This window comes from Diospyros lotus, unplaced genomic scaffold (assembly GCF_014633365.1).
Source record: "Diospyros lotus cultivar Yz01 unplaced genomic scaffold, ASM1463336v1 superscaf1, whole genome shotgun sequence".
NCBI lineage: Eukaryota > Viridiplantae > Streptophyta > Magnoliopsida > Ericales > Ebenaceae > Diospyros > Diospyros lotus.
The window spans coordinates 2,146,639-2,168,577 of NW_026267104.1; the positions used below are offsets into that span (position 1 = coordinate 2,146,639).

The 21,939-nt window shown below is 38.1% G+C and overlaps 2 protein-coding genes across 6 annotated transcripts in view; both read left to right on the forward strand.

The window, feature by feature from the left end:
• Positions 1-21,939, forward strand: part of LOC127793036 (protein GLUTELIN PRECURSOR ACCUMULATION 3-like) — a 77,457-nt gene that overhangs the window by 38,509 nt on the left and 17,009 nt on the right. The window contains exon 11 of one of the 5 annotated variants that reach the window (XM_052323795.1): positions 1,495-1,564. The exons of the other annotated variants lie outside the window; for them this stretch is intronic. The gene's annotated coding sequence lies outside the window, so the exon portion shown is untranslated. Of the gene's footprint in view, positions 1-1,494; positions 1,565-21,939 lie in introns of those variants that run through there. 5 annotated transcript variants of the gene reach the window in all.
• On the forward strand, positions 17,337-20,486 carry LOC127793129 (uncharacterized). Its single transcript, XM_052323910.1, has 5 exons — positions 17,337-17,392; positions 17,996-18,080; positions 19,331-19,593; positions 19,710-19,766; positions 20,057-20,486. Exons 1-5 carry the CDS (start codon positions 17,337-17,339, stop codon positions 20,484-20,486), a joined length of 891 nt encoding a protein of 296 aa, XP_052179870.1.

Sequence of the window (21,939 nt, forward strand, 5' to 3'; positions counted from 1 at the left end):
TTTTAGATTTTTTAATGAAATATAGGTTTTTCTAAATAAATATGTCTTTTTTATAAAAATTTTAGAATTTTTTTATAAAAATTTTAGAATTTTTTTATAAAAATTTTAGAATTTTTTTTATAAAAGTTAGGTATTTTTATGAAATTTTTAGGTCTTTTTATGAAATTTAAATATTTTTTAAATATTTTTAGGTCTTTTTTATAAAATTTTAAGATAATTCTCAAATCTTTTTATGAAATTTATGTCTTTTTATATCAAATTTAGTCTTATTTTCATATCAGGGATTTAATGTTAAAAAATTTTAATTGTTTATGGATCAAACATTATATTTTTGTATTAATGCCAAAATACTATTGCCCTTTGCGAATTCTCTTATAGTTATTATCTTATTAATTGATGACTAATTAGAAAAAAATATCAAATAAACTCCCAAGTTAATGCTTCCAATAAATACTTCCTAATTGGACAACGGAGCCGACTTTTCTGCTTCTGTTCACACGGAAGGATGATTTAATAAAATGAAATAATTTACATATGTATATGAAGAAAGAGATAATAACTAATCTTTAAACATGATCTTTTATTTTTCCTAATTTTTTTCTTATACTCACGACACGGTAATTAAACCTGGGTTGTTATATTTATATATTTTTGTTTTTGTACTTTTAATTTTTTTTAGTGTGATGATTCAAATTTTTTGTTATTTCAATTATATCCCTACACTTGTATTTTTTAGTTAATTTAACACATATTTTTATATATTAAAAAAATTAAATAAAATAATAAAGTATTTATCACTTAGTTAAATTAATTAAAAAATACAAGTTTATAAGTATAATCGAAATAATAAAAAAATTAAGTTATATTGAAAAAAATCAAGGTATAAAGGGTAAATTATTCTAAAATTTGCCTCATCATTCTAAATCACATTTACTTGGCACGACCATCGCAGCATCATGAGGCCCTGTCAATTGTTTGATATCTGATGTGGGGTAAGGATCTTTCATACAAGGATGCTCTGAATTATGCTTTCACCCTACTTCTTTAGCAGGTCCCTGGGAACTTAAATTTGCCTGTGGCGGTTGATAATGCGGAAAACTTGAACTTGCCTAACATTGCTGATGGAAACATGGAAGACAAAGAGAGAATGAATGAGCCGAACACTAGCAACGAGGTCTGTGATAGCATCCCCTGAATCTAGGTAAAAACAGAATAAATATCATTTCCTTTTGTGGCACACATCCCTCTCCTTGTGCATGTACATGCTGCTAGTACTTGCTCGCCATACATATTATAATCTGGAAACTAATCGGTACAATCTGTAACTTGTCTCCTGGATTTTAATATAAAGGTCTGCTGTGTGTTTAAACTTCCAGGTGAGATGAAGTAGTTTTCTTCTGGCAGCCAAAAAGGAAAATGTAGTTTGGATTCTTGAGCTGTCAGAAAATGATTTAGGGTGTGAATGTGGTAATTTGATGTGTAACATGTTTGTAGGTACTGTGATTATCAATGGAATCAAAAGCACAGATGGACCTTGCATATCTGGGGATTGCAGATTTATAAAGAAAATAAACAAAAATTAAGCAATAACAAAAGTGGAGAAGTTGCAGAATAGTGGGGTTTTCTTGAATATCACAAGAGAAACTAAGGCTGTTATTCTGATGATGGATTGGATCATATCACTTCACACTGTTTCTGGATTCCTTTCTGGTAAAGTTTAGATGGTTTATGATTTGCATGAACATATATATTTTTTACTCGTTTGCTTCTTTTAATTTTATCCTAAATCTGCTGTTATACAAGAAAAGATGAATGAGAATGGTGTTATTCTTAAAAGGGTTGAACTGGATCCTACTGAAAAAATAATGCATGAAACATAATTGAGACAGTTGGATAAAGGCTTTAAAAGGGGAAAGGATGGAATGGAAGCAAGGTTCTAGCAAAATATTAATTATAGGTGCCGCTTATAAAAATATAAGACCATATATAAATGGAAATGAGTGGTGAACTAGAATTCATGTAATGGTGGGATAATAACTTTGTATGTTGTTTGCTTCTCTGAATCCTCCCCTTACATTGGTTTTTTTTTTTTTTGTGACAGCTGAAGTAGTTTGAAGCATTCTGATCTGATAGCATCTTCTTTGAGGTGAATTCGAGGAATCCATAAAGAACAAGAGACTATATTGTAAATTGGTGGTGGGTACAGTTGACAGGTGATATTACAGGGATCGATTGATTTCTTCCTCCAATCCTTTCCTTTGGCGGAATATTGGCATCTGACTGATCATGCTTCAACTTCCATTTCTTGAGTATGGGGTTTTAATCCATTAATTGTACTCTTTTTAATTGTATCAGCATGTATGTAGTTACATACATAAACATATATATATATAATGAATTCAGCAACTTATACCAACATATATATAATAAAGCTGTTGTACCCTCAATAATCAGAAAGAAAAGAAAGGAAGCATGACGAGAGAGAAAAAAGCTTTGAAAGAAAGTTTCGGAAAGAAAGCTTTGGAACGTATGTAACATCTCGTTCGAGCGATAGGAAGGACTGGAACAACTTATCCTGATGGGCCTACACGAACTTCCCAGGGAGGTCACCCATCCCTGGATTACCCCAGGTTAAACACGCTTAATTTGGGAGTTCTTTGCCAACATTCAGCCTAAAAGGTATCCAGCCAGTGTTGTTTCCTTTCTTACACTATCCTCGATATATACTAACTTCTCTAGGCTTTCGGATTATTACATTCTCCCCCCCTTAAGCACATGACGTCCCCATCATGCGACTTTACAACCGGTCCCAAATCTCTCCCCCCTTGCATGGCCGATGTGGGATTCGCCTAAGGTGTCTACACGCACCCCCCATAGGGGCCTCACGCCCCCCTCGGGACTCAGCCTCCTCGCTGAGGTTTGCCCCACCACCGCGCTCAGAGGCTCGGGGGTCGGCTCTAATACCATTTGTAACATCCCGTTCGTGCAATAGGAAGGACCGGAACAACTTACCCTGATGGGCCTACACGAACTTTCCAAGGGGGTCACTCATCCCTGGATTACCCCAGGTTAAGCACGCTTAACTTGGGAGTTCTTTGCCAACATTCAGCCCAAAAGGTATCCAGCTGGTGTTGTTTCCTTTCTTACACTATCCTCGATATATACTAACTTCTCTGGGCTCTCGGGGTATTACAACGTACCCTCGGAAGGAAGCTTGGGAAGCTCCCTTGCGCGAGGCAACCAGCCTCCTTTGGAAGGATGATACGGGAACCTCCTTCGGAATGAGCCTTCCAACTCACAACCTCCCACGAGCAAAAGCCTCTTTCAGAAATAGGCTTTGAAAGGAAATTTCTCAAGGGACACGTGTCTCCTACGACCATCCTCGAGACTCAAGTCCTATAAAAGCCCAGCTACAGTTCTCAAAAGGAGATCCAGACATCGATATACCACTTCCACTTTCGTTCCAAAATTTAATCTACTTTCATTTTCCTAATATTATTTTTCTTCCATTATTGACTTAAGCGTAAGAGGGTCTTCGCGGGAAAAAAACCCCATGAGCCTTTTAACTTTTGTTTGTTGTTCACAGTTTCTTCGGAAGCATTGCACTTGTCCCTTTGGAAGGCCTGCTTGTAAGAAAAGATAATACCCTTTGGAAGACTTGTCTAGTTCCTTCGGAGAGAACTCTCTGGAGCATGATAAGTTCCCTCGAAAGGAACCCTGCGGAAGCACTCCAAATTGCAAGACTCTTATCCGTCTGAAAATGTCTCCACTCATGCAAAAGCACCATCGGGAGGCCCCTTCGGAAGGCCCCTTCAAAAGCATTCTTTCGGAAGCTTACCTTAATCCAATGACCAAGCTTCGATCGTATCTCAAGACTATCGGCATCCACAGGCACCTCACTCCAAAAAAATTTAATTATTGTATTTTGACAACAACAAAAGTAAAATAGAAAAAGGAAATAAAATTAGTTAGATGAACAAGAAGAAGGGGATTCAACTAAATTCTTGCAACGGAAAACGAGATAGGAGAAATAAAGGCTGTTGAGACGCGAAAAGCTATTCAAGTCAACGTTAGAGATGAAGATAGGGCAATTGACGTAGTGTGAATATCAAAAGATCAACAATGAGGCAGAGCAAAAGTCGAGAGAGCATATCTGAAATATATGTGGAGCATTATTGTCACCGTCTCTTTGAAGCACTGTCCACTACTGCCACCCACAGTTGCGCACCTTCCTCCTTCTCTACCACTACTCATCGTTGTTGCACACCCCTTACCTTTTTGCAACCACGACCTTATAGCCTTCTTTTTATGGTTATTTTTTGGCAAGCCTGAGCCTGCGCATGTCGAGCTTGAGCCTAGAAACTAGCTTGCTAAGATGAGTTTGGACTCAACAAAGTTTGGCTTAGCTCAATTCCATTACAACCCTACCTTCAGCCTAGCATATTCCACCCTACTTTAAAACTCACGGTTCACCTTATCTCAGCCCAAAGTGTTCGAACAAGTGAGTCGCATGCTGAACCCCAAGGCCCTGGCCCCTTGGCAAACTTTAACTCACAACCTTAGGGTAATCCAAACTCCCAAACCGAGATAGTGGACCATTTGCGCTACCTCAAATGTTCAAAAACCAATGTTCTTCATATAAAGTAAAAGAAAATATGTATAATCTACATGTATTATTGTTTGAAAATATTAGGTTTAGTACATGTGGAGATCGCTCAACAATTAAAAAATATGGCATTTGGCTTCCGAAGTACAAAATGTCAATATTTAGTATCTAAATTATTAAAAAATATTTTTTAAGTTCTTGTCGTGACAACTCGTTAGCTAGTGCACACACGCCTAGTTCCATGAGTGAACACCGCGTCACTAAGCGCATGCATTCAACGTGTCTCCCCCATACACGTCATTTGAGCTTTCTCTATTCAACGCACACACATCTTCCCTAATTCATCCTTGTATGCTTTGTTTCATAAAAGGGTTTACTGTATCTTTTGGTCTCTTCTGTTTCCACTACTCTGATTCTGCGAGAATGGCTTGCCTATTCTGCTACTTCGTCCGTGTGTGTTAATTATGGTCAGATGACTACTTTAATGAATTTTATTGTCTCATTTCTTGTTTAAAATTTCATTTGACAGTCTATGAATAAAATAAATTTATGAATTCAATGAAATTTTTGTTGATTCACAAGTTGTGTACTCCATTGACAACTTGACAATTTTTATTGACAAGTTAATGATTCACAGTTTTTATTTTCAAGTTAATGATTCACAATATTTTGTGAAATTTTTTTTTTTATTCAAAAATTGTCTAGCATGTTGATTCACAGGTTGTGGGGGTACTGGATTTTGTTTTTGTTTTTTTTTTTTTTTTGGGGGGGGGGGTACTCGATTCAGGTTCAGCTACAATTTTTGACTTATCTGGCATGTTGATTCACAATATTTTATGATTTTTTTAATATTATTGCTCTCTAGAATTCTTATAGTTATTATCTTATTAAGTGATTAGAAATGTGATAATTGTGACTCAAAATCCTTGTTTATCTGTGATTGAGGTTCCTAATTTGACTGAGACTATGACTTCAAATTTGACTGTGATTATGATATTGTCAAATCTAATTTTATCTGAGATTTATCACATCTGGAGGAATATCCTCATGCATCATATTTTGATTAGGATATAGTTTTATGTATTCATCCATAGATGATTTTAAGTCTATAAATAGGTGTCTAGGTCACATTAAATTAGATCATTAGATCATCACAGAGTGTATATCAATATCACTTTTGTATTACCATTTTTGGTTAGTGATATTTTGTTCTTTCTGCCCGTGATTTTTTTCGATTTGGGTTTTTCACGTTAAATTATATGTTCGTGTTTGGTTGATCAGTTTGATCATGGTTTGTATTCGATCCTATTTCATAACAAACTAGTATCTGATGTTTTGCATTTGATATAATTTTGATGATGAAAAACAATTGTATTTTGATGATGAAATAAAGTTATGAGATTTCAATGTTAAAGAATTTTATGATTCAAAATATTCTTTTTTATGTTATCATTTATCGTTTCAGTTTTTATAAAAAGAATAGTCGACTATGTGGTTTAGTGCTGTTGACTATGTCTAAAAATAGTCGATTATGCTGGTTTGATCTGTCGACTATTTAAGGCTTTTGTCGACTATTTTTGGATCTGTCGACTATCATGTAAATATAGTCGACTATGGCTTTTCATCTGTCGACCATTTTTGTTCATAAAATTCAAAATCCTCTTCATATTTTTGCATTTGTCGACTATGTTAATGTGTCTGTCGACTATTGAAATTTTGTGTTATAAGATAGTCGACTATACATTCTTGTCTATCGACTATGTCTTGTTTTACTTGTAAAAATAGTCGATTATACATTTTCTTCTGTCGACTATATCTTTTGCAGAAAGCTTCTAACGGCTAGTTTTTCAATCTCTAACGGTCACAAAACGGCTAGTTTCGGGCAAAGATTTTGGGAAGCCTATAAATACAACTCAAGGATGATTGAGGGAAGACTAATTGATGGAAATGAGTTGATCTAGAAATTACAAATCATTTTAGTCAAACTTATAGTGTTCTGTGCTTTAATTTTCTCTCTTCAAGACTTTGATTTTAACTTGTATTATTTACTTCAAGCCTTGTATCATTTTCGAAAGATATTGTAACTAAGAGATTTATCTCTTAGATCATTTCTTTGTTATACTTCTTGTATTTCCTAGTTTGTATAACTAGAGGGCTTACTTGGTTTAAGTAGGAGGCTGTATTTCCTAGCTTGTGTAGTTAAAGGGCCTACTTGTGTAAGTAGGAGGTTTTAGTGAATTAGTTTAAAATCCTTAGTGGGAGCTAAGGTAGTAGATTATGCGTGGTTTAAGCCGAACCACTATAAATCCTTTGTGTCATTTATTCTTCTTGCTTTACATTTGTCATTTCATATGTTCTATGTTTTAACTCACTAAAACCTCAATTGGGTCAAAAAGTTTTCAAGTTCTATCAAGATTTTTTAAAATATCAAATTCACACCCCCTCTTGGTGTGTGCCATAGCACCTCCCGTTCCAACAGTATCAAAGCCGTCAAATCAAGCCATCAATGATTTGGCAGATCTCAGCCATTGATCTGCATTATCATTATCACTTTCATCTTCTTCCTCAAACTGGGTCTCCAAGTTAACCAGTAGCAGCCGTCGCTGTCGCCAACACTTGCCGCCACCTCCGCCACCATCGATCGCCCCCACAACCACCGATCATCGACTCCACCGCCATCGACCCCATAGCCATTTGCCCCCGTTATTTCTATTCATCTTCCTTTCTATCAAAGCTTTCGTCAGATCTTAAATCGCCTGTGATCATTGCTCTTATCTCCATTGTTCGATTGCTACCGTCACTATCAGATCGCCATCGCCCCCTCTGTCGTTCTGCCATTGCAACCGCAGTCGCTGCCACTGCATCTTACGCTCGTCGTCGCCCCATCGCTGACTGCTCGAAGCTTTTGCCTTCACTATCGACTAACCCTTCTGCAGACGACGGTCAATCGCTCGCCACCGCCATTGAAGAAGTTCCAAAGCTTCAAGACCCAGATCTCTATTTGGGTTAGATTTGACCCCAACTACCCACTTGGCCAGATCCAGTAGATCTGCCAGTCTATTTTTAGATCTGATTTCCAGCCCAAACTTTGCCCAGATTTGGTATTTATGATCCGCTTTTAGTTGTGTTTATTATTAAAATTATTTGATATTATTTGGGATTATTTAATGGCTTCGTTTAAGTACAATATTCCTTTATTTGACCGGAATATCATATTTTCGTTATGGCAGGTTAAGATGCGTGCAATTTTAGCACAGATAGATTTAGACGATGCACTTTTGGGCTTCGAAAAAATGCCACAATCATGGAGCATTGAAGAAAAATAATGTAAGGATCATAAGACCTTGTTTCAGATACATCTGCATTTATCGAATCAAATTTTGTGTGATGTTTTAAAAGAAAAAATTGTTGTCATTCTATGGTTGAAACTGAAACAGTTGTGTATGACAAAGAGTTTAACTAGTAAGTCACATCTGAAGCATATTATATTCTCATCGAATGGCTGAAGGTACGTCTATTGAGAGTCATTTAACAGTTTTTAAAGAAATTGTTTTTGATTTGGAGGCTATGGAAATTAAGTATGATGATGAGAATTTGGCTCTTATTTTGTTATGTTCTCTACTGACCTCTTATTCAACTTTTAGAGATACTATACTCTATAATCAGGATACTCTCACCCTAGATGAAGTTTATGATACTTTATTTTCGAAAGAAAAAATTGATAAACTATTATTGGGGACTTTTGAGAATCAGGGAGAGGGTCTATTGATTAGAAGGAGATATCATGATAGAAATTCTGGTGGTAGAGAGAAAAATAGATCCAAGTCTAGGAATAAAGAAAATGTTTGTAATTACTGTAAAAAGAAAGGACACATAAAGAATGAGTGTTATAAGTTACATGTAACGTCCCGTTTTTCCAGAACGCGCATTATCTCGAGATTTCGGGAATATTTTTTTTTTTTCAACATCATACACATAATTCTCTTGATATACATACCCTTATCATAATTATTTCCCTACAATCCCGATTATACCTTCTCAGCATATTAAAATTTAAAACAATTAATAGACTAAGACAGGTATTATCAATCACATCAGCGAAAGCAAGATCGAAACCTCAATGATATATAACCGACAAATTCTTTTTACAGTTAAATAACCAAATTGATGTTTCACATGAAAATATCAAAATATTACATAACCCCTGAACATCGTAATCATAGACAAAGACCTACGAAAACTAAACATAGTAGTTACATCTCGATGACATCATTTCCCTTGGAGCCACTGCTTTCACCTAGAACGTTTGAATATTCCATAGACATAGTCCAAATTAGATGTTGAATCATTTAAGTGAGAGTTCAAAAATATTTTCATGAATATATGTAAAATCATATATAAAACCGACAAATCCTGACATGCACCAATCTAAGAGAATCCCACATAACACTTAGCCCTAACGGGGGAAAATGCAATCTCTCTAAAGACGACACGACCACATCGACCCATTGGCAAACACAATCATGCTTAAGAGGGACAATCTCGACATATGAACTCGGGAATCACCCCATTGTCATTGTTAGGCATTACGCTCCTACTCAAAAGCATTCCAAACCCAACGCAACCCTAGCCCCAAGAGTATCACATCAGCACTATCCCAGGAATCACGACACCTCGATATTAATGCTATTGCTCAAAGGAACCTAGGGTAGTGTCCACTCTCAGCCCCGCCACTTGAGTACCGTAGGGTGAAGTCTGTCTCAGCCCCGTCCCAAGTGGGTCACATAGCATTAATCCTCAGCACGCACCCCGAGTGCTGTCACTCAAGGGCCACGTTACGGGTTAACAACCCACGGCCCACATGGACAATACATAACATGCTAATGCCGAAAATCATAACATGCATGACATCAAATCAACATTTCAATGTGTGCAATTTACCAAACGAAATTTAATGCATGAGTAAATAATCGTTTGGACGAACCATGGCATGAAACCAACCGCTCACGATAAATCAACAGTAACAAGAATATGCACTAGAATTGGATTGAACAACTCACAGTAAACCATTCGCATGCCACAACAAGCTTTTTCAATAGAACCACTAACAATAAACCAAGCTATAGGGATGAACACTCACCTTTAGTCGCAACTCAAATTTTCTCGAAAAATGTGATACCCCTCGATTTGCGTGCCCACCTCAACTTCGCACAAGTCACTTCACCTTAAGCTGCAAGGCGCCCTATTTATCATATTTATCCAGCAATCATCAAAACATAATTTTCTCCTTAATTTTCTCGCATTTTCCCATTTTTTTCTCTCATTTTCTATCACTAATAATCCAAAATAAATATCTACACAACTGTTTTCTCAAATATTTTTACACAATCATACTTAAAATAATTTTCTGAAAATAATAAAAAAATCCCAAAATAAATGGACATGGCACACGCCTCCACGCGTAGGCGCGTGGTCTGGACGATTCGGCTAGCACTTGACAGTCACGCGCCGGTCGTCTTCTTCGATTTTTCGGTCGTCGGCGAGACCCCGATGCTCGATTTTCTTACATCGCTCGAAAGCCCTCTTCCAGTCGATCAAGATGGCACCAACCTTTGGCCGAAAGAACACCGGAAAAGCCCCCAATCAGGCAATTGCAGGTGCGGCGCGGCGATCCGCCTCGCCTTTCCGACCAACCTTCGAAACACCCTCGAACCACCTCAAAAATTCACGAAAATCTCCAGAAACTCTCTTCTTGCCTCAAGGATCAAAAGCCCCTTATTGGCTTCCTTCGATTCGCCCTCAAACTCGAGCAATTTGTTGCTCTAAAATCGGCCAAAACCGACCCTCACGTGGCAAATCTCCAGCCATAGCTTCTCCCACACGCCTCCTGGACCATCCTTGGCCATGCCCTGACGAAACTTGGCTGCCATTTCTCTGGATTTTCAAGCCAAAATCGCGACCAAATCTGCCATGCTTGAGTAGATTTTCAAAAATTACATTTTGGCCCCCCTTGAACTTTCTTTTGCATTTTGGCCCTTATCCTCGTGCCCCTGAATTATCCAACTATCCCACTAAGTCTCATAAGCTCTAAAATCCTCATTTCACCCTTGAAAATCTAGAAAAATCATTGTTTCGACCTCCCTCGGCCAAAATTAATAAATTATACTTATGCCTAAATTTTCGTTTTGACCCTAAACCTCTTCATTTCTTCCTGAAATTACTGAAGGGTTGTTCCTTGTGAAAAACCAAATCCCCCTCATGCTTCCGTTGACTTCCCGAAAGTCGTCTATAACAATTCAGTATTACAGCCTAATTGGCAGCTGCATTTTAGCTATACCAGAAACTGTTCCCGATCTCATTTCTTTTGATGCCATTATTCCTATCTCGGGACACTCGTTACTGATGTACCATTTTCTTTAGGCATCTAAGTCCCAGGGTCCTCCCTATAGCTGATTCGACGATTTATTTTACCATCAAACCTATTTTTTCAGTATCCAAAGCCCCTCAAAATTTCGTGGAAACCTTATGCCAATACAGGGTATTACACTATAGAACAAACTTAAGAGATAGGAAACTGACCAGAAAGGAAAACAACCCGAAACTTCAGGTGAAATCAAAGTTGTTGAAAATAATAGTATTGATGGGGAACTTATAGTGGTTACTAATGAGGTTACTAAACCTACTGAAGATTGGATTCTTGACACAACATGCACGTTTCATATGTCTCCTAGTAGGGATTGGTTTTTGACATATAAAACTCTAAATTCTGGTGATAGGAAATAATTCTTCTTGTAAAATTGTTGGCATTGGAACTGTCAAAATTAAAATGTTCAATGGTTTTGTTCGAACTTTAACTGATGTCAGACATATTCCCGATCTGAAAGAAATCTTATTTCATTGAGTACTCTTGATTCGAATGGGTACAAATTCATTGGTGAAAGTGGAGTTATCAGGGTCATCGAGGTGCTCTTGTTGTGATGAAATGTATGGCTGAATTAAGCAAAAAAGAACTTCATGAATGGCAGAGTATTGGAAAATTTGAGTTCTGTGAGCACTGCATTTTCGGTAAGCATCTCCGCACAGATAATGGTTTAGAATTTTATTCAGGTGAATTTATTGATTTTTGCAAGAAATAATGAATTTTAACGCATTTAACAGTTCCAGGTATGCCACAGCAAAATGGTATAGCCGAGCGGATGAACAGAACCTTAATGGAAAAGGTACGGTATATGCTATCTAATTCCGATTTATCTAAGTCTTTTTGGGGCGAGGTTGCTTATTTGGCATGTTTTCTGGTTAATCAGTCTCCGTCGTTTGCTATTGACAAGAAAACCTCAGAATAATTATGGTCAGGTACTCTTGCAAATTATTCTGATTTGAAAATTTTTGGATATTCTACATTTATTCATGTTGATAATGGGAAATTGGAACCAAGGTCTAAATGATGTCTCTTCCTTGGTTATAAGCCTGGTGTTAAGGGTTATATGATATGAGATCCAGAAATGTCTAAAGTTGTGATTAGCAGAGATGTTATTTTTTATAAAATTGTTATGTTTCTTGGTTCGTCTGCAAAAGAAACTAATCCTACAGGTCACCAGAGTTTTGATATTCAGGCGGAGCTTGAAATCGACAAGAGTCAGACATCTGAGTCATCGTTATCATCTCAAATTAAATCAAGTCAAGTCTAGAAATAAGTTTCAGTCCAACAGATTATTGTATTGCGAAGGATAGACCCAAAAGAATTATCAAACTTCCTCAAAGATAAGTTGAAGCTGATCTCGTTGCATATGCTTTGAATATGGCTAAAGATATTGACTACAATGAAGAGCCTTTCAATTATTCTGATGCAGTTAGTTGTCCTGAATCTAGGAGATGGATTACTGCAATACATGAAGAGATGAAATCCTTACACAAAAATAGTACTTGAAAGTTGACGAAACTACCCGAAGATAAGAAAACAATTAAGTGCAAATGGATATTTAAGAGGAAAGTTTGAATGTACATCAGGAGTTGAAAAAACAAGATACAAGACCAGACTAGTAAAGAAAGGATACAGTTAGGTTCCAAGTGTCGACTTCACATATGTATTTTCTCCAGTTGTGAAACACAATTCCATCCGGGCACTACTTGGTATTGTGGCTATCCAAGATCTTGAATTGGAACAGTTGGATGTTAAGACAACTGTTAAGCTCAAGGGTAAGTAAATATGATTTTGATAATAACAAAAATATTTTTATGATATAAATGTATTTTTTATTCATGCAAAATATAAATTTACTTTGAATTAAAAGTGGGTACAAAGAGTAATTTATTTTGAATTAAAGGTGGATTGTCTTTAGATATGTTTCTTATTTTGATTATTTATGTCTCAAAAGTTTATGTTTAAATTTTCATATCTTGATAAATGCATTTCTTACTCATGCATAAAATAAATTAATTTTGAATTAAAAGAGAATTGTTTTGAGACACATTTTCTCTTACTCATGCAAAAAGTAAATTTATTTTGAATTAAAGGAGAATTGCTTTTAGACATGTTTTCTTATTATAATCATTTATGTCTTAAAAATTTATATTTGAATTTTCAAATATTGAATTAAAAGAGAATTGGTTTTAGATATGTTTTCTCTTACTCCTGTAAAAAGTAAATTTATTTTGAATTAAAGGATAATTGTTTTTAAACATGTTTTCCTGTTTTAATCATTTATGCCTCAAAATCTTATATTTGAATTTTCAAATCTTGATTTCTCATGTAAAAAATAAATTTATTTTGAATTAAAGGTAAGACATGTTTTCTTATTATTTGAGAAAGTCAAACATTTTTTGAATTTTAAATTTTATATTAACCTTTTCTTTAATGATTAGTGTGTTTGGAATATGTATATATATATGGTAAGTATGGAGACTCAAAGTAGAACAAACTTGATAGAGTAATCAAATAAGAGTGAGAAAGTTTGAAGTGCTGGAAGTGTGATGGTTGGTGGCGTTGGTGACTTGTTTGTAATTGTCTCTGATTGTAAGTTTGTTATTTTTATTCACTTATTGTGTGAGGGATTATTTTACTTACTTGTTGTGTGAGGGATTATATTTGCTAGTAGTATGCTTAGAAATGGCAAACGGGCCGGGCCGGCCTGGCCTGGCCCGCCACCAAGTGGCCCGCGGGCCAAGCGAGCCGGGCCAAATCGGCCCACTTAAAAACGGGCCAGCAGATTGCTGGCCTTAGCCCGGCCCGCCACGGGCCGGCCCAATTTTTTTTTTTTTTTTATATCATATTTGGCCATTTAGTCTACTTTGAAGAAAAACAACCTGCTCAAAAAGTCATTTTTGGAGGCCAAATTACAAATAAGAAAAAAAAAACAATTAAAAATTATACCTCTAATCTTCATCCTCTTCATCAACAACAACATTTGAGTCTTGTTTAGAAAGTCTTATATCATCAATGCTTGACTCCTCCTCCTCCTCATCATCTATAATAAAAAATTACATATGTTAATTATTTATCATATAAGAAAAATGTTTAATATTATGTTAAATCCCAGATATTAGAAAGTTTAAAAAAAATTACCTCCAAAACCATGTAACCAGCTCCGTGTGCACAAGAGAGCTTGAACTGTTTCATCATGCAAACGACTTCTATACTTGTTCAAAATACGAGATCCAATGCTAAAAGCGGACTCCGATGCTACGATTGTTATCGAAATACTCAATATATCACAAGCCATCTTTGCAATAATTTTCCCTCTATTAGCTTGCTCTCTCCAATATGCCAAGACGTCAAATGCTCCCGATATTGGAATCCTTGGCTCTTCCAAATAAAGATCAAGTTGGGATTTTCCGACATCGTTAGAAACTTGGCAATCAAATGCTTCAAAATCCTATCAAATAATCAAAAAAATAGTCAACCAAATATTTATATCAATTATATATGAACAAGTGTTTTAAAAAAATATAGACTTACATCATATATATTTTTTGACTTCTTTACTTGTTCACCTCCAATGGAAATTTGTGATCCACTAACATTTGAGGAAGGCATTGAACTTGAACTTGATAAACCATTGTTAACATATTCACCATAAAGCCTATACAAAGCCGTCTTCACCCTTTCCAACTTCTCTTCATAGTTATAAGGATTGAGCTTTGAATAAGTGTACCTCAAAAAGTTAAACTTCTTGGTTGGATCAAGAATTGCCCCAAATGCAAGAACCACTCTATAATCACTCCAATACTTATCAAATTTTTCTTTCATCCTTGCACTCATACTTGCAATCAACTCATCATCATTTTCCAAGTTAGATGTCAAGAGACACTCTATCCTCCAAATTTCCCCAAAATACAAATTAGATGTAGGGTAAGAGAATCCAGAAATCAAATTAGTGATAGTATAAAATGGCTTCAAGAATTCACAAATTATCTCCCCTCTTGTCCACTCATCACTTGATGGACACCACCTATAATTTTTATCACATAAGCTTAAACTATGAAATGCACGACGATACTTGAGTGCACTCTCAAGCATTATGTAGGTGGAGTTCCATCTAGTGACAACATCCGGTCTCAACCCAATTCCTGTATCAATTCCACCAACTTGCTCAATACATTGATAAAATTGTCTCATCCTAGCTTCTGAACCCCTCACATAATGAACACTTTGTCTTATTTTATGCAATGTCTCACTAGCTACCTTCAAACCATCTTGAACAATAAGGTTCAGTATATGAGCACAACATCTAATGTGAAAGAACTCTCCATTAAGCAACAAAGTATTCGACAAATTTAAATTTTCTTTCAATATATTTTGCATGTTGTCATTTGAAGTGGCATTGTCCAAAGTGAGGGGAAAAAAAATTTTCTCCAATCCCCAATCCTTTAAAAATTCCAACACCTTCAATGATAATTCATGTCCACTATGTGGTGGCTTCATATGAGCAAATGACAATATCTTACTATTTAACTTCCAATTGCCATCAACATGATGAACAGTAAGAGAAATAAATCCATGATTAGTGCATGCAGTCCAAACATCAGAAGTCAAACAAACTTTACCAGGAATTTGGGCCAATTGTTGTTTTAACTTCTCTTTCTCTATTTCATATGTTCTCAAGACATCCGCTTTTGCAGTATTTCTACAAATGAACTTACAATGTTCATTCAGAAACTTTTGGTAATTTCTAAACCCCTTCCACTCAACCATATTAAAGGGAGCACCATGTGAAATAATCATCTAAGCAATAAGTTCACGATTTACTTTAGGGTCAAATTTTTTTCTCTTCAACTTTCCTTCATAATCAATAAGCATATCTCCCGCATCATTATACTTAGAAATCATCATACATTTAGGAATATGACAACTTAAATGAGAGGTTCCTGATTTAGATGGACATGAATATTCTTTACCACACCCCTTGCATTTACACCTTGGTTTGCCATCACTACCAACACCAATTTTCACAAAATGGTTCCACACATCAGAGGTTAAAATCTTATGCTTTTTTGATTGTGATTGTGAGATGAATTCTTCATTAACATTACTAGGGATTTCTCTTGAAATTTGATCATCACCATCCATTCTAAATTTCTAACAGAAGAATCCTCACTGTAAATAATTAAAATAATTCATTTTAAATAATTAACACAAAACTTTAGGTAGGCAAATAATTAAAAAAAAAAAACTTAACTTACCTTGCTTTAGCTAGGCAATAGAGACAGGTAGCATGAGCGAGGCAGTGAGCGAGAGAGGGCGAGGGGCACGAGCGACTGAGAAGCGAGGGCGAGAGGGAGAGGCGCGGGCCAGGGGCTCGGGCGCGAGCACGGGCGAGGGCCAGGGCAAGGGCGAGACAGAGGGCGAGCGCGGGCGAGACAGAGGGCGAGCGCAGGCGAGGGCGAGGGGCGCGGGCAAGGGAGAGGGCGCGGGCAAGAGTGAGGGCGAGAGCGAGGGGCGCGGGCGAGGGCTAGGGTGAGGGCGAGGGTGAGACAGGGGCGCGGGCGAGGGCGAGGGCTAGGGCGAGGGCGAGACAGAGGGCGAGCGAGGGCGAAGGCGAGACAGAGGTCGAGCGAGGGCGAGAACGAGACAGAGGGCGAGGGCGAGGGGCGCGGGTGAGGGCTAGTGCGAGGGCGAGAGCGAGGGGCGCGGGCGAGGGCGAGAATGACAGAGGGCGAGGGCGAGGGTTAGGGTTAGGGTTAGGGTGAGGGTGAGAGAGAGGCGAGGCTGAGGGTGGGGGGGTTTTGTGGGCGATTAACGGGCCGGCGGGCCAGCCCGGCCCGCCACCATTTGGCCCGCCGGACCAAGAGGGCTGGGCCAAATCGACCCAGCCTTAAATGGGCCAGCAAACTGTTGGCCCTAGCCCGGTCCCGGGCCAGCCCGTCGGGCCGGGCCCATTTTGCCATCTCTAAGTATGCTAGTGGTTCTTGCTTAAATAAGGGATTGTATGTTGGTTTTAGCTCTAATTAAAAGGTAGTGTTGATTTTCCTTAGTAAAACCTCAAACTCAGTTTTGAGAGCCTCACCCTAAGTCTTGAGAGAGAGAATTAGGCTCTTTAGAGCCGAACCTCTATAAATTTCTCTTGTTTCTTGTGATTATGTGATTTTATTGTTATTAATCCTACTACAATCACGACATATTAAAATAAAAAATTTAAGAGTTTTTAAAAGAGTTATAATTATTAATTAATTTTTGAAAAACCCAATTTACCCCTCTCTTGAGTATTTTTCTGGGCAACAACAACGTTCTTAAATGGGGAACTTGACGAGGATATCTATATACAACAACCAGAAGGTTTTGAAGTTCAGGTAAAGAAGATTATGTGTGCTTATTGAAGAAATCTCTATATGACCTGAAACAGTTTTCTCAGCAATAGTATAAAATGTTTGATTCTTTTATGATCAAACACAATTTTAATAAATGCAGTTATGATAGTTATGTCTATTTTAAAAGGAACAAGAATGGGTCCTTTATATATTTGCTTCTATATGTCAATGATATGCTAATAGCATCGAAAGATAAGGATGAGATAAAGAGATTAAAAGCACAGCTCAACAAATAATTTGAGATGAAAGATTTGGGCGTAGCTCAACTCTTTATATGGATGTACGTATATTCGCCCCCTCAAACAATTACTAAATTCTCTTTATATTCCAGAATTTCCTTTAGGCTCCCTTTTACCAAAATTGTTGGATCTTCACTGACTGAGAGTAACCGTGAGGTTGATAAAGGCCCAATCATAGGATATAAAGCCTCTAAGATGGTTTGTCTGAATTAGCACATCTGCTGATCTTCCTTCCCCAGAAATGGTAAACTGATGGCTAAGATGGCATTTTGATTTCAGTTACCGAACAGATAGGGAAAGACAAATATTGCAGACGAACAACTTAGTAACTCCCTTTGCTCTTTAGGCAAATTCAAGGAACGGTGGCTGTTGCGCATGATAAACTTGCTGAACAAGGATCCCATAAGAAGCATAACATTCCTGCACAGACTGTTTACCATAGGCTTTACTCTTCTCTTTAACCATGTACTTGTAACAATCAACAAAACAATCCCACAAGAAAATCTCGACTGCCAGCTACTACCAGATAAAATCTATCTCTCAACCATAAATCTTAATTTTCAATTAATCAAATCAAGAAACAATCATGGTTTCATGTTACCAGGCACTAATTCAGCCACCTGTTTCCGGTAAATCTTGCCAAATCAATCGAAAGGATACCAACACGTGTGGCAGTGCAGTATTTTACTTGAAGACTTACCAGTGGGTCGAGGAGAAGAAAATATGTACTGGAAACATTAACGTATAGCCAACAAATTTTTCTAATTAGTTATCACGTAATAAGATAAGAATTTGTAGAGAGAGCAATCATATTTTGGCTTAATATGTATTACGGAAGTTCTTTAATGATTAAAAAAATATAGCATTTGATCTTTCAAATGTAAAATATCAACATTCCATATCTAAATTATTAAAAAGTATTATTTTAAGTCCTTATCATGATTGAAAATAAATAAATATCACCTTACATTAAAAAAAACTACATCACTAAAATATATCATATTAGATTTACTACAAAAATATGACATTTCGTTTTTCAATAATTAAAAATTTTGACATTGAGTCCTTGATATGAAAATACGATCAAATTTAAAAAAAAATACATAAACTTTATAAAAGGACTTAAAAATTATCTTAAAATTTGATAAAAGACATAAATTTTAAAAATACCTAAATTTCATAAAAAGATCTAAAATTTCATAGACCTAAGTTTCATAAAAAAAAATCTAAATATTTCATAAAAAAGACATAAATTTATTTAAAAAAATTTATATTTCATAAAAAGATCTAAAAATTTCACTAAAAAAATTTTAAAATAGATGCACGAGGACCTAGAAATGATGAATTGTAAAAATTGGAGCCGAACCTAAATGGAGTAAACCTGTGAATCAACGTGCTAGACAATTTGTGAATTAAAGACATAAATTTAATAAAATATTGTGAATCATTAACTTGAAAATAAAAACTGTGAATCATTAACCTGTCAACAAAAACCTGAGAATCAACAAAAACTGTCAAACTGTCAATGGAATACACACAACTGAGGTCTTAAAACTTCATCAAATTCATAAATTTTATTCACTCTCAAACAAGGTCATAAACAAGACATCCAACGATATCGGCTATGGATCTTTCATACAAGGATGCTTTGAATTATGCTTTCACCCTACTTCTTTAGCAGGTCCCTGGAAACTTAAATTTGCCTGTGGCGGTTGATAATGCGGAAAACTTGAACTTGCCTAACATTGATGATGGAAACATGGAAGACAAAGAGACAATGAATGAGCCGAACACTAGCAATGAGGTCCATGAAGTAAATACATCTTCAGCTGCCAAGCCAAGTGATGAGGAGAGCGTCCTCGGTCCCATGATTACGTCAAGATGGACACCTAGTGGCGGTCAGAAGATATATGACAGACAAGCATCGCCACGTCAATCGGATAGGCACTCAGTAAAGAAATCTCCGAGGCCGTAGGAACAGGCTAACCCACCGAAGGTCACGGAGGCAACAACTATCTCGAACTCCTCGGAGACTGATATTATTGCGAAATCCTTATCAGGAAAGTCTCGAAGAAGGTGGAGGGGAGATCCCTCCATGATCCCTATCCCGAGAAAAGGTAAGAGAAAAAGGTGAGGGATTCTTCTTATCCTCTGCTGGAGCATATAGTTTAAAGCAGATAATTAATCCTGGAGAAAAAAACTAACTTGATCGTCGGAGATCGACCAGGGGAACAAGTCCCCATCTCCATTGCAGGTACCTTCGGAGAGGCAAGAAGGGAACGTGTGGCTACCACTTCATAAAATTAATCATCAATTGGCGCCCACCGTGGGGCCGACATTCTTCTCTTTTGTCTCTCCAGTGCAGCAGACAATCTTGTCTTTTTTCTTTGCCTTGAATGGCAACCAGAAGACAGCCGTCTAGGGCCGCGGGGGGCAACCCCGTTCCAGAGCCGAGTCAGCAGAACCCTCCCCGAAGCCCGCCGAGGAGGGCTCAGAGTCCGGAGGGCCCTCCGCCTCCGCCCGATCGGATAGCACTCCTAGAGGGTCAAGTGCAACGATTGACGGAGTTACTCATGGGTTTTCTAGATCGCCAACATCAGCAAGCCCAGCATTCTCGGGTGGAAGAAAGGCACGAGCCCCCAAGAGAAGAGGAGTCCTATCGATGGGATGAGAATCCGCAGAGGCCGAGACAAGATGATGGTCAGGGCGAGGCGGCCGAGTCTTTTGACTTGTCGTTTGTACAGCAGCGGCAGGAAAGAAGATTGCGGCAGTTAGAGGAGGAGATGGTCGCCCTAAAGCCGAAGACCGGAGAGGCTCAGGGACCAAGGATAAATTAGCCCCTTAGCCCAGAGATCATGGCGGCCATACCACCGAAGCGTCTCCGTATCCCAGCCATTAAGCCTTACGCAGGGATCTCTGACTCGATGGATCACCCCGATCTCTTTACCTCACATATGATGGTACAAGACGCCTCAGACGCGATGTGGTGTAGGGTTTTCTTGGCCACCCTGGAGGGGCATGCACGGGCTTGGTATTCAAATCTGGCTCATCATTCCATCGTAAGTTTTGCGCAACTCCGAGGCAGCTTTCTAGCGCATTTTGCACCTCTCCGAAGACACCGAAGGTCCACCATGGCCTTGGTAAGTATGAAGCAGAATCAAGGAGAGCCCTTGAAGGATTTCGTTTCACGATTTAATATGGAAGCCTTGAGCATAGAGAACTTTGACCACACCGTAGCTATGGTGGCATTCCAGAACGCCCTGAGGCCTGGCCCTTTCGCCCAATCATTAGCCAAAACGCCTCCGAGTACGTTCACGGACATATTGGGCCGGGCCACGAAGTACATAAATGCCGAGGAGGTCATGCAGGCTAAGAGGGCAGAGCATGTGGAAAAGAAGGATAAAAAGAAGCATCTGGAGGAAAGGAGGAGTGACGACCGAAGGGAAAAACATCGTCCCCGGTGGGATTCGGGGGGCTTCACTCCTCTGAATGCCCCGAGGGCAGAGATCCTTGCTACTATTGAGGGTAAAGACTACTTGAAAAAGCCTCGGCCGATGAAAGCACCATCTGACAAAAGGAACAGAAGTAAATATTGCCGATTTCATCGAGATCATGGTCATGACACGGAGGAATGTCACCAATTAAAGGAGGAGATTCAGGAACTTATCAATCGGGGTTTCCTGAGGAGCTACGTGGCTAAAGCAGGTGATTCTCAGGGGAAAAAGGATCGACGGTCGCGATCGAGAAGCCCCCCCAAGAGGGATCGCACGGAGGATCGAAATCGGGCTCAGCGGGAGAAATCACATCGAGGGGAAGACGATCATCCTCAGCCTCCGATATTCCATACACTCGCAGCAGGGGAGGTCCTAGTCATGAAGGATGAAAAGAGTAGTGATGTCCGGCTGAAAAGATCGAGGAGTGTGGATCCAATCTCTTTTTCAGATAGCGACCTCCCGGGATACCCGACTCGGAATGACCCACTGGTGATAACAGCTGAACTCGGGAAGTGGGAACTTCGGCGGATCCTCGTGGATCCAGGAAGCTCTTCAGAAATCTTGTATCGGCAAGCCTTCTTAGACATGGGGTATGAAATGACACAGTTGAGGGCAGCGAGGGTCCCTTTGGTGGGATTTGATGGCGAAGCTGTATACTCAGAAAGGATCATTCAGCTCCCATTGACGGTAGGAAGAGGTTCCCGAACTTCTCGAGTTATGCTAGACATCCTGGTAGCAGACGTGCCTTCAGCTTACAACATGATTCTAGGAAGATCTGGTCTCAATGCCCTTCGAG

Excerpts from the sequence above, each read along its gene's own strand:
- LOC127793129 (XM_052323910.1), top strand. The coding sequence starts at position 17,337 with ATGGGGAACTTGACGAGGATATCTATATACAACAACCAGAAGGTTTTG. Across the intron at positions 19,594-19,709 it reads TCGCCACGTCAATCGGATAG|GAAAGTCTCGAAGAAGGTGG; the intron begins GCACTCAGTAAA and ends AATCCTTATCAG. Across the intron at positions 19,767-20,056 it reads GATCCCTATCCCGAGAAAAG|AAGACAGCCGTCTAGGGCCG; the intron begins GTAAGAGAAAAA and ends AATGGCAACCAG.